Source organism: Homalodisca vitripennis, chromosome 1 (genome assembly GCF_021130785.1).
Source record: "Homalodisca vitripennis isolate AUS2020 chromosome 1, UT_GWSS_2.1, whole genome shotgun sequence".
NCBI classification, from domain to species: Eukaryota; Metazoa; Arthropoda; class Insecta; order Hemiptera; family Cicadellidae; genus Homalodisca; species Homalodisca vitripennis.
In genome coordinates, this window is record NC_060207.1 from 171230648 (window position 1) to 171244421 (window position 13774).

At 32.6% G+C, this 13774-nt stretch overlaps 1 protein-coding gene across 1 annotated transcript in view; it reads left to right on the plus strand.

Moving 5' to 3' along the window:
* Positions 1-554: 554 nt before the first annotated feature.
* The window catches only part of LOC124354004 (venom serine protease Bi-VSP-like), a 71601-nt gene continuing 58381 nt past the window's right edge, over positions 555-13774 (plus strand). The window contains exons 1-5 of the mRNA XM_046804118.1: positions 555-688; positions 5802-5882; positions 6922-7260; positions 9808-9949; positions 13078-13244. Of these exons, the coding sequence (XP_046660074.1) occupies positions 5810-5882; positions 6922-7260; positions 9808-9949; positions 13078-13244 (721 nt within the window). The 5' untranslated portion in view covers positions 555-688; positions 5802-5809. The remainder of the gene's footprint in view (positions 689-5801; positions 5883-6921; positions 7261-9807; positions 9950-13077; positions 13245-13774) is intronic.

Here is a 13774-nt window from a genome sequence, read left to right on the forward strand (position 1 = left end):
TTTTTATTTTGGGTGCACCGTGTTCCCCCTATTCCATTCATGTCTGTCAATGGTCTGTATTTATCCGCAATTGCCTTATCACCAACTATACTTATCAAGCAACAACAAGTACATTCATGGTTATCAGAGTTTTAAAAGATAACCGCATTTTTTAATCCTACTTTTCAATCAAACGCAAAATAATTTAGAAAGTTAATAAGATATTCGTAAAAGTATCTGTTCAACATGCTCTTAGCTTATTAACGAAAATTGTCCTTGTTCCCTTACGTACTACTATTTCATAGTCATACTTTATAAGGAAATTACCAACTCCTGACAGAAACTGCATATTGGATGTGACTGAATGCACGAGAGAGGTTTCTGGGTCATTAGCAGTTCAAGTGCAAAGACTTGACCTTAACAGTGAAGTTAATGAATGGCCTGGGCGGTCCAGGCGGAAGAACGTCTTTTTCTCGGGAACGCGCCGCGGCGGTTGACCGACCGGGCCTGGGGAAATCGACAAGAGACGGTGCCTCTGGCTCTTGCTCAGATAATCAGCTGTTTTCGTGGAGACAGTCAGCTGTTGTGGGACGGAAGGGAGGGGTGTAAATCAGCTGAGACCTTCAGTCCGACTCTGAGCCGTCAACTGCTAGTGTATGGTGAAGTGACAACGGCCAGCGGATTTCCCAACAAGCACAAACTAGTTTAGGTGAGTTTATTCAGTTATTTAGCCAAACATTTTATTTGATTTATTACAGGCATGTCCTACTGAAGTACCTTAGCAAGATTTTCCAATTATAGAACATGGTTTAATCACTTTTCGTGGTATTGTAAACAAACAATTTAGTCGGTGTTTTTTTTTTAATGTATGTGTACCTGTTAAATAACAAAACATTAGTCTAATAGAAAAGTAAAAGCTTTCAAAATTATGGTTTAGTTGGAATATGCACTTAATTCTATTCGAGAAACAAACAAACTGAAGCTTGAATAAAACCATGGTTAAGGAATAATAAAGTTGTTACAGGTACCAATGTTAATTTAGACCTACTACTTATAATTATGAAGGGATAAATTTACTAAAATAAATATAGCTCACATGCGTAAACTGCTTACTAATTTTTATGAATATTATTTAATTGCAATGTGTTGCAAATTGTAATGATTTTCCTCCTTCACTATGCTACTTTTTACAAACGTAAACAGCGATTAAAGAAGTTCACAAACTTGACCTCGCGCTTGAGAGATTACAACGACGATAAGTCCAGCAGCTGTGCGCAGTTCAAGGGCAAAACTTCACTGGGTGTTAATGATCCACGGAAATATTGCCAATTATTTTGGTTTTTTAATTTCAAAGATTATATTATTACTCATTTTTTAGTGAACAAAAAGAACAACAATTAAATATACTAGTTAATAATGCTTCTCTCCGTAGTCTAAAAGTCTCACAATTCATTAAGTGTGAGATAAAATCTGTTATATAGTAAGATATATAATGATTGGTATAGAAATTCAGTAAGTGGTGTTTTTATAATACATAATATTTGAAATATTAGGCAAGACATCAAATCTGAGATTTTTTAGCTAAACAAGCCGGCGCGACGCGACGGGTACATACCTTTCCTCAAACTCGCACGGAGAATATTTCCCATAATATTCTAGTTTTCAATGTTAAAAATAAATTATTTTAACGAATTTAACAATTTTAACTGCGTTATATTATATTATTTAATACCTACTGAAATTTTCAGTTTACGAATTTCATGAGTTCTCAACACTACACCCCATTTCAAAGTTTAATTGTGCTGAAGTTAAAATTAATTATGAGAAGAAGTTAAATTAAATAAAATGATTTATTTTGATACTCGATTTCCTTAGAAGGTTCTAAAAAGAACTGTTTACCTTGTTAATAATTAATGGCTATTTGTTTTCAATCTTTATAATATAAGAAAGAAATTCTTGCCTTTGACCTCATTAATAAGCGTTGCAATATAGTATATAAGGTTATCAATAACCAAACCTTATTTTAAAATAACTCCCAGCCTTGCTATTTGATGGAATGTCGTGGCCTAATACTCGTATAGCAATGAATAATTTAAAAGTTACACTGTCCTTCCGTCTACATGTCTGTCTGTCTGTAGACTGTAGTAACCGCATTTCCAGACAGATTATTTTACAAATTTAGTAAAGATATGCTTTTGTAAATCCACAATTTAAGATTTTCATTCCACCCAATTGGACCCAATGTGTTACAGCTCCATCATAAAAACGATGTTTACAATTATTCTTGTAAACACGAATATGTATTCCCGGTATTCTATGAAGGGAAACGTATATAAAAAACCTTCAGCCTCGTTAAATGAGTAAAATATACTTTCATATATTATCAAACTCTTGGTTTTTTTATTAAGAGAAAACTCTTTATTGGTCTAGTGTTATGTTGTTGTTTTGTGCAATGTATTCTGAACCACGAAGACTTCATATAGTTAATGAATATTTATTTTTTTATTTTGCAACGCTAAATATCTTCCACTAAAACGCTTGGCTAAAATAGAAAGTAAATGAACGTATAATGTAGGATTCTAACCTGATAAACACCTTTGTATAATCGGAGATATAAGTGGAACGTTTGCTTTTTAATTAGTATTTAATAAAAGAATTGACACGTATTTGTATATTGTAGATTCAAATTGAAGGAAAGCTTTTTAATTATTATTTAATAAAAGAATTGACACGTATTTGTATAATTGGAGATAGAAATTGAACGAAAGCTTTTAAATTATTATTTAATATAAGAATTGACACATATTTGTATAATTGGAGATACAAATTGAACGAGGGCTTTTAAATTATTATTTAATATAAGAATTGACACGTACACTACATTCACTGAATTTCAATTTTATTTTTTGAGTATTTGAACACCCGCATTCAGCGTTATTTTTAGTAGAACATTTTACAGAGCCTGAACGTATTATTGGACAATAACATATCGAGGGCAACACACGGAGTGAAGGGCATCGAATAGAAAGTACCCAATAGTCAGTCACACATCAACGGACATGGTCTGCAGCCCGAGGCACAAGAAGCGGCCAGATGTTTCTTCTACACAGAATGTAAATTACTCGTTGAATGTGGACTGGCCAAGTGAAGGCCAATAAGGAAAAGTACAGTACAACTACGAGTACACCGAACGGCTTTTACACTTATCTGGTGTAGTAAATTGCCCGCGCCCCGGGCTCTGTTCATCACCGAGGATAAACTCGCCGCTGTCACTGTCGTGTGTTATTTATCGCCAACGAGAAGGAAATTCAGTGACCAGACAAGTTGTTCTCCTTGGACTGAGGAAAATACCGGCGAAATGGCGCTGCTCCTGCCAGCTGGGATGACCCCACCACTCGACACGTGAGCTGCGAGGCTTCCACAGGTCCTCCTTGTTATATCTGATAACCATTATTTACGTTCTATTTACAGTTAGGCAGAGGAAGTAAAAACGGTATACAGCTCAACCAAGCAGTTTTTAGTCACAAAGCCAAGTATATATTTCCTAAGTATTATTTATAAAGTATTGTGGCATTATCAAGTATGGCGTTAGTGTCGAGTCCTTTGCTTTTATTTAAGGTTTGTTTGGGGTTTGAAACTATAGAAGCTAAGTTTATTTACCACAATACACTGTGCCTGCAATTATCATTTTAGAGTAGCGTAAATCTAAATTTTTATATAAATTAAGAATTTACACTATTTTACGAAAGAGTTGGAGAAAATTTATGAGTTACAAAAACACTTTTACAGATTTTGTGATTTGTAATACTAATAAATATATCTATGTATATATATTTATTGTAATCACGTATATATATATATATATATATATATATATATATATATATATATATATATAATTATATTCAAATCGAAGTCATATTAAAAATGTGTTACTGGAATCAATAACAAATTTTGGATTTTATCTTTGCCTATTTTTAACTATCATTTTTGCAATATTGCGTATAATATGCCCAAAGGCGTGTATGTGTTGATTTTCGTACAATTGTGCTTTAAATAACAAAGTATAAATTATATAATTTGAAAAGACAGGGAATTTTGGGTACAAATTGCACTAAAAAGTAAGATTTATATAAGCAGAGCAAAAGTGGTGCAGGTGTAAATTCTTACAGTAAATAATAGATTACAATAAAGTGAAAATTTGTATGTCCAATCACTATAATGGTGCATATAAGGTTAAAAAAACTTTAATAATGTTGCTACATTTTTAAATAGGTTTACTCGTATATGTACCTGTAAATAATATGCTGGAATACATAACATTCACAAATCCAGTTATAAGCTCTTTTCCTATATGTATTATAATATAATTGGTAACCATAATTTCTTCTTTTGTCCAACACAATTACATCATTATAAGAATGAGTTCATACAAACTGTGCATTCAACAGTTTTAAACGTTGTTAATATTTTGTACTATATTCGAATTCGACCTCCTTTGCCTTTTGGTACCGTAGCTTTTAACTGTAAACACTAAGTAAAATTTTACTTTTCAGAACGCTGTTCAAAATTTAACTAAATGAAAGAATTGTGAAAATGCCGACTGATACTGATTCCAGTTATCTTTACGTTATTACTCGCTGTAATTTCCTTCCTTTAAAGAGAAATATTTTTCAAAATACCGGTTTATTCATCATGACGACACTACCTTGATGTCCCGAGTAAGAGCTTCTATGAATGTCAGTGAAGCTATAAACGATACCTTCTTTATTGCTTCATGTTTTCCCGATATACTCATAAAAGTTTTATGAATCATTAATGTTTAAGTAAAAAATGGTAAAGTGAGCAGCTACATATGAAAATACGACCTCGTACTCCTGTTTTAACTCATTGCTAAAACAAGGGACGCAATGTGCAATGAGTTTATGTGTATCATCATACATAAAAGCGTAGGAATAATAGAAACCTAGAGCAACAGTGGGAAGGGTTGGTTCAGTATGAATGTTAAGTTCAACTCCATTTTCATCTTCCACATAGAGCAGCGTCTGAAGTCTAACGCTGTGACAGACTTGACTCCTGGGATCTGGAATCAATATCCGTCGAAGAGATCCAAAACTGGCTGCGACGAAGAAGCTCAAAACAAACTTATTACATCGTTTCGACATCAGAGACACCTAGACTACAAAAAAAATGTAATCCAGGTGAAGTTGAGTTCCCGTTGCCTCCTAAGGTGCAATACGATGTTTCTGACGTTGCTCTACTAATGTAGAAAACAACAAAACTGTGTAGAAAATAAGGTTGATCCACCATGAATGGGATCGTGTCAGATTCATAATCTGTAGATTCAATAAATAATAAATAATTCCGATTTAGTGTAGTACAATGAAGGAAATAATCTAAGTAATTTAGTGTTATCAAATCCATAAGGCCATGCTGTAGAGGTAAATAATTAGACCGACTCATAGATATTACATTGTGTTTATGTAAAAAAACTATAAATTTATTATCACGATTACAAACGACTGTTAACAATCGTACTGAAAGGAGGAAAGGATAGTTCTCTAAACACAAGTGATTTGATTAGATATAATTACCATAAACACTAATTACATTAAATTAGATACGGTAGTGAGTTACATGCAGATATTGTATTTATTCAAACGTTTTGGGGCCTCTAGGCCACTCAACTACTTTGGAATATTAACAATTTGTTTTGCTTTTTTACAATCATTTAAATTTTGTTCGTAAAATAAAACTAAATACGAGTACATAGAACGGTCTAAGAGTTTATTGTTTGTATTCAATAAATATTTTGGTTTCAGGTGACAACATGGGGTATTCTATCGCAGTTGTTGTCTTGTTATTGGTACATGTATGCCGAAGTGGACGCATCGTCAGGGAAAGTGAGTTAATTACTTTAACATACGGTTGTTTTATTACCACTTAGTATTAATATCTCAGACTGTGCGTTAAGTACCTTCGATTTACAAGAGAATAGACCTCGCATAAATAATATAAAGAATGTGTGGCAAAAATACTGTCCAGTTGTAGCAAGTTCTGTACAACTATGCATGGGAGATATGCAACGTTAAATCCTCCGTTTCGAATTAACATTGTTTTAAATCGTCTAATAGTCTAAATATCTTCATTTGGTGGATTGAATTTAAATATATCGTAATTTTGGTTAATATTGTCAAGGATTTATTTGGTATAAAATGTTAAATACAGAATTTAATGTTCTTTGTTCATTTAAAGTTTCTTACTGACGATGGTAGCTTTAAAAGTATATTAAGATTTTGGACATTTGCCATCGTTATATGTTACATAATGTATAAAACAACGTTTAGAGGATTTAAATCCATCCTCTTCGTCAGGTAAGGCAATTAGTACATTGACAATATGTACTAATTGTCTTATTATCTTGTATAACAGAATTTAATGTGTTTATAATGAATGTTTATGTTGTTTGCACCAGATATGGCAGCTAGAAGTTTTGGTGCTACAGTAGATGCACCAAGTTTAATATATTCTTATACAACTTTTGAATATAGGTAGGCTTTTATAATATATAAAGATATAAAAAAATAACGTCATGAACATAATATAGAATAATAATAATAATAAATAGATACATGAATTCTCCTGAATAACTATTATGAGGTATGTTTTCAAAAGAGGTGTGTGGGATATATTTGTATTTATTTATGTGTATTTGGGACAGATTCAAAATTTTTCCGAGGTATTTATGGATGAATGTTTGATTTTCACCCTGAGGCTGTGTTCATTTGAATGATTCACAGGTTACAGAAGTGAATATGCTGCTGTAAAATGGTAATAAACGAAATCACTACTATGTTAGTTGTTAATCTTAATATCGTTTAAGATGTTTTGTGATTAGTATTATTGCGTCTACGATTCACCCAAACATGGTTTTCTGTGCAGTCGGAGAAAAGTGCCAGACGCCCAACCTGGAGGCCGGGGAGTGCCGGAACATCAAGAACTGCCCGGTACTGCTGGAGTACGTGAGACAAAGTGTGGCGCCAACTTCAACGTTCCTGCGGGATTCCAACTGCGGGTTCGAAGGGTTGGACGCCCTAGTATGCTGCCCCGAGCTGAGCTCCCGCCTAACCCCTTGGGAAAATGGCGGTACCAACAGAAACAGAAGTACCTCTACTACCAGGAGACCTTCCTCCAATTCCCCGTCCAGGATATCAGGCAATGAATGCGGCAGAAGTAACCTGCAAATTGACAGGATCGTGGGCGGGACCACCGTGGCGCTGGGTGAGTCTGGCAATAATAATTCGTCTCTATTTTTTGTCATTATGTCATGTTTCCAAAATTCTCGAGCTCACTTCTTATTTTGAATGCTCACCAACACTCACCGCACTAAATATCTTGCACCACCAGTCCAACTATTGTAAATGAAATATAATTTACAATATAAAATTATAAATTTTGGAATAGTACTTATTTATTACTGTGCCTGTGTTAGTTAAGGAAGTGGCAATGAAATTAAGAAGCTCTTAGAAATAAAAACGACACATTAGGTTGAAATTGGTGTGGATCTCACAGTTAACATTTTGTTTAAGCATATATGATTAATATACTAAATCTAATTTTAAGAAGTATCTTTCAACTTAATAGTATTTTATGACATCTATAAACAAGAGAGTGATGAGTAAGTATTACTCAATTATTCCAAATAAAAGGGAATACACACCATCGTGTTCGTTTTTAATTCCATTTTTGAGAAGTCGTTATTTGAAATACAGAACTAAGTATAACTTGGCAATACATTTGTAGCTATAGTTAGTCACTAAAATATAGTTAACTTCCAAGCCTAACGCCTTATACTCTTACTCTGTCTTAAAGATAATTCCTTGATAAACTCGAGAAATTAACAGAGAATAGTTCAAAGTGACAGAGCTGGCAGCGTTGGTTTGGATGCAGGGTTCCAAAGTTTATCAAAGACAAGACTGGTCAGAACATAATTGTAATGAGATATAATTTGACAAATTACAAGTTCAATACAACCACAATATGACAAAGGATGCTCAGTTCCTTCATGTGTTTTGTAGTAAAAAGTATATGGATTTAAAAAAAACAAACTTCTTAGCTTAGTGAAAACTTAAACTTTGGTTCTCATTCAAGAGGAACCTCCTTAAAGCTAAATATCTCTAACTCATTTTCCCCAATAAACTTGGCATTTATTTGAACAGTATGTCGAGTACAGTTAGTCTGCCAACTTATAAACTTACAAACAAAATATTGATGATTCTTCGGTGTGGTTTTTCATTTACTTTGCTAACTAAAACAGTTGCTTAGTTGCTAGCCAAATATTGAAATTCTATTTTTACCCTCGGATATATGAGATATAACAGGCTATTAACGTAAGCTATCAGTTAATGAGTTAAAAACTAATCAAGTTTTCAAGCTAATGGGCTGTGTGAGCAACTCTAATATTCTCGTTAATGTACACGGGGACGCTGCCTTAGCATCCTCTGGGAATAAGCACCCCTCTCGGGCTCTGACGTCACTCCTAGGTATCGATAATGTTATAAAATTAATATTTCGAGGTTTCTAATCTTCGTCAATAGTAAAATTTAAACAAGAACAAATATTTCACTCATGTAATAAGGCAAAGAGGTAAAAGCATTTTATGAATTTTCAAACAACTTCGCATTCTATTTCTCGAATTAAATTTAAATTGATTGTTATATTTATTGTATTTAATGTATAAAATAAACAATATATTTAACACATTTGTTGACTCCCTAGAGCCATTATATTTATTTACTTTTAATTTCAATTTCACTTGTTTATTTTTGAATACTTCATATTTTTATTCAAGGGTATAGAAATTGTTAATATCTGTAAAAAAGTATGAAAAAAACGAACAAAACGAATTAAGCGGCACAGAATTTTCAATATGAGCAAACATAAAAAAATAAATACTGTAAATTTATGATACGAAAGTAATTCTTGATAGCTTGTAAACAAAATTAGAAGTATATAATTTACATCTTCATAAAAAAGAGACACATAGATAATAAACTATTTTTGATAATCAAGTACCACACTGGAAGGAGTCCTTTACCTAAAATGCCAAAAATATTAAAAAAATACATTCCTAAGTGGATTAAATACATTCTTTATTGCTGATTTATACTATTCTATACGCATTTTATTACAGTTACAGAGTTAATGTTGTTTTGGGTTACGAAATCTAAATGGATAACAGTAAAATTATGTGCTTTTAAGATTAAATTCACAACATTTCGGGACTCCACTTTATAGGTTTCTCTTAAAACGTGTGGTACAAAGGACTTAGAGCCACAACAGACAATACTTCTGTTTTATATGTCTAGGGTGTTAACTAGCACACTCACATGGATGGAAAGAGGTCCGCAAATTATAATACGTGATCGGTAACATTAGAGAAAAATCTCCATGTTTTCGTTAGGTCGTTATTAGAGTAATTTATTGCGTAGGTTGTAACGGAACAACATAATGTAAGTGCTTTATTTACGCATTGTTGCAAGCTTTAAATAAATGCTTGATCACGTTGAAGTAAAAACAGACAACTTGAGGGAGTCCAGCTTATGACTAAGACAATAATTTTTTTCTATATATAACATTTTGTTCTTTGGTAAGAACGGCTGGGCCAATTTGGATATGTCTTGTACTAAAATATTTGCAATAGCTTACATTACTCAGGAGGGTGCTAAATCAGGGCATGGAAACGGTTAATGCGCTGAATTAGCACCCACTTTCGTGAGAAGAATTGACGTCAGGAGCGAGGGGATGCTAAGTCTTGTATGCTAACAGGTGCATGGCCCTGGGTGGCGGCTCTCGGGTACCGCTCTCGCACCAGGTCGGATCTCCAGTGGTTGTGTGGAGGAGCTCTCGTTACCAACCGCCACATTGTTACTGCCGGCCACTGTGTTATTATACCCTCTACTATGACGCTGTGAGTATATGTTACTATACAACTTGAGTTCTAGAAGTCCTTAATGACATACTTTACGTAGGGGTAATGTTATTGGTGTAAGTGTACCATGTAACGCATACAGGCACATGACAAAGTACATTTATAATTATCGAAATGGATTGTGTATAAAATAGTTTTAAAATACGAGTATGTATTATCACAATTGTTTAAGTCTCATTCATTTTAAATAGAAGAAGAATTTTATAATCACACATCGTACTCTTAATGGATTTTGATCTATCCAAATCTGTATCAACCCAATGTTATCCTACACATCACAACGTATTGTATGTTTTTAGCTTTCCCTGTAATTATCAAGACTCACTGTTGTTCTGATTGTGAAGTATGCTTCTAAATGGACACATATAGTTTAAACGTTTAAATAAGCTTTCTGAAATATGACAGTACTATCCAACTTCAATTTTAGAAGTCCTTAATGAAAGATTTTACGTGAATGAAGGGATGATGTTATTGGTCTGAGTGGGCCGTGTACTGCATACCAAATACACCAATGTACCAAATGTTTATTAAAAACTATTTTTTTTTTTCAAATTTAACGAAAATATTTTATGGATGCACTGTAGTAACAAAAGTGTGACTCTCCTTATACTGTTCAACCGTTTCCATTATAGCGAAAAAGTGAGTATTTCTCTCTCCCCATAATTTAAGAAAGACTTTTTGAAAGTGAGATGAGTAGTGGGTTTTATTAAACGTAAAAACTATTAAAGTTTTTCATCGAAAAATTCGATTAATTTTTTATTTTGCTTCATATAATGCAATAAACTAAACTCTGTTACTTCCGGACCGGTTTTTTCTTACTAGAATAAATTAATAAACTTATTACGTCAGAGTCAGAATATCTTAATATGGTCCATGTAATAAAGTATCGAAATGATAAAATGTATTGTCTTTCATTGGAAATATACAACATGGTATACTCAAACTACCCAAAAATTCATTACGTTATCACCCTTTTTACTTCTTAAATTATTTAAATATATTTTGAATATTCGGATTTTAATTGATTAAATATTGTAACAAATATTTACAAACCAAATTTATCTACTTGTGGTTGAATTATATTTTAGGAATGAAATTAATGTGTTAAACTTAAACACCATAGTTTCAGATATTCCTATTTTATCATGATAAAACTATAAATCAATTATTAAATGTGTAAAAAAAGCTTTGCAGTGGTGAAGTTGACGAACAGACTGAACAGTGAAGCGGGTAGAGGTGTATTCTTATCAATACAGAAAATATTCAGAAAAAGGCAATAAACATAAACAGACATAAACTGTATAGAAAATGTATACAATAGCAATGCTGACTATCCTGATAGCAGACAGTTTTAATTCATTATTCTGTTGCCAATCCAACTCTTAATTCAACTTGTGTTGGTGTATTTCTATAAACAGTAAAAGTAGTAGTAGGAGAATAATAATAATGAAATACTTAAGTACAGATTTGCTATATAAGATGTGAGTTGGCAATATAACAAGCAAATCAGGCTTTAAACAAACTAACAAGGCATAGACAATAAACAATGGTTTAAACAAATATAAAAGCGAGATAAGAGAAAATAGGATATGGTAAGAGCATATCAAACCGCATTTCGCGTAGCAGGCTTCACTGGAGTTTCATGGAGAATTCCAAGTCTTTAGTCCAATTCGTTTTGGATATATCCGGCGGACAACTAGGCTACCATTAGTTTCAAATATTTGTCCTGGCCTTATTTTTAATTGGTTAAACACGATTTATGTATCATTTTCCTCATTAATTAATTGTCTACTAATTAAGGGCTTCCTTGTCTCTCAAGTTAATTCCATAGATGGAGGAACAAGCACCACCACCCAACTATATCTTGTATATGTAGAAATGAAGTTTCATGCAAAAAATGAATTCAGTTCAGTTCGTTCTCGAGATATCGTGAGAACAGACAGACATAAAAAATATTCAAGAATATTGAATATTCAATATTCAAGAATATTCAACAGCGTCATGATAGGATTTGCTAATACTCAACGAATTAAATCGGGCAAGGCGGGGGCATTAAAGTAATAACTTGTCTTAAATCCACAAACTCTGCCGTTTTTTTCTGTTTCCTATAACTATGGTCGGTTATTATCTTGAGGATATACATTTATACACCCAGTCGAATTTTACGTGAGTAAGATATGTCTTCTAGGAGAACTGTATCATAATTATTTTCAGTAAAAAAAAAACACTTGTAAAAAGTGCGTAGTACTTGAATATAGGGAGCTGAAAATTGAATGACACTGGACTCTTGTTTCACTTGGAATTCCGATTCAGAGTTGTGTTTGAGAGTTACCTCGAACTGGAATCTGTTAACATGAGTCGAATGTCAGTCATGTGATATAATTTAAAGTTATAATTTTTATAAATATTAATTATTAATGAAAGTAGCTAAATATAATTTATTTCTTTAAAATTACATTAATATATTGATTACTACTGAGGATCTTTTAATAGTATGTTGTTGGTACTTTTGGTTTCTGGAACTAGACATTAAACCAATGTACGTTTTAGTAGTTTTGATAATTGTTAGGAGATTAAAAAACATATGAGGTTCAAATAATATATGAAGTAATAAAATAGAATTTATAAAAATAGAATTAATAAAATAAATGTACATATTTATTTAATTATTATACTATTTGTAATCTAATAATTAGTATAATTATTACTAGAAAACCAGTCTACGATTATCGTATTTTAATTGTACCGTGTAATATATTTTAAACGTGTATATATTCTATATATGAGATGCAATTACTGATATAAAAAAATCAAATAACCTGTAATTAAATGCTTTTTCTAATGTACAAAAATATGGTCAAAATAATTTACTTAAAAATCAAGTTTTATTACAGCATTCATTATTGTGTATTTAGCTGAAAGAGTGATGATGCCACAGTTCTGTTTTTAAATAGTAGAATACGTATTCAAATCTAAATGTGGGTGTTTTTTTAATGAAGATTTCAATATTTTACCCATTCATAAATGATTTTATTCATTCTATTTCTCGAAAGGTGATCCATTTCCATTTTATGGTTGCTCAAATGTACATAAGAGTGTTCTTCCAGCTCAGTTGCTCGACTAGGAGACATCAACCTAGATGACAACGTGTCTGATGGGGCGTCACCAGTGGACATGCAGGTCGACAGGACTATTCCTCACCCAGAGTACAGAACTAACGCCAAGGTCAACGACATAGCCATAGTCAAGCTGAGAAGTGCTGTCCAGTTCTCGGGTAAATGTTAACCTCTAGCATCTATGACGTATTAGTTCAACAAGTACGTAAGAACTTTCAGTTGGGACGGAATGGTTGATTCGTTATTCGGTAACACAATCATATTCAACACAGCATTGTTAACAACACAAACGGAAATAAACGGAAATATATAACAATAGGAAATGAAAGGATCGATAGGAAGTACGTCGTCAATCATAATATTTGTATTCACCCGCACCCAATGTGGGATAGGTCTGCGGCTATCTGGACATGTGAATATCTCGTAGATCCGGTAAAATGCTTGTAGGAACTGAGATATAAAAAGTACCAAATTTCGCGCCAATAGATCTTGCAATTCAAAAATAAAATGATACTTGTATTTATGAGACGAGCATACCTGTCTCAAGAAGTAATTTAATTTATTTTAAATAAAAAAATCCGCAGTATGTAAAACACTTATGGATCAGCACATAAATCAACTTTGAACCTGAGGAACATATTCAATAATCCTCAGACAGCGCTTTACGCCTTGTCTAAAGTTGCGCATT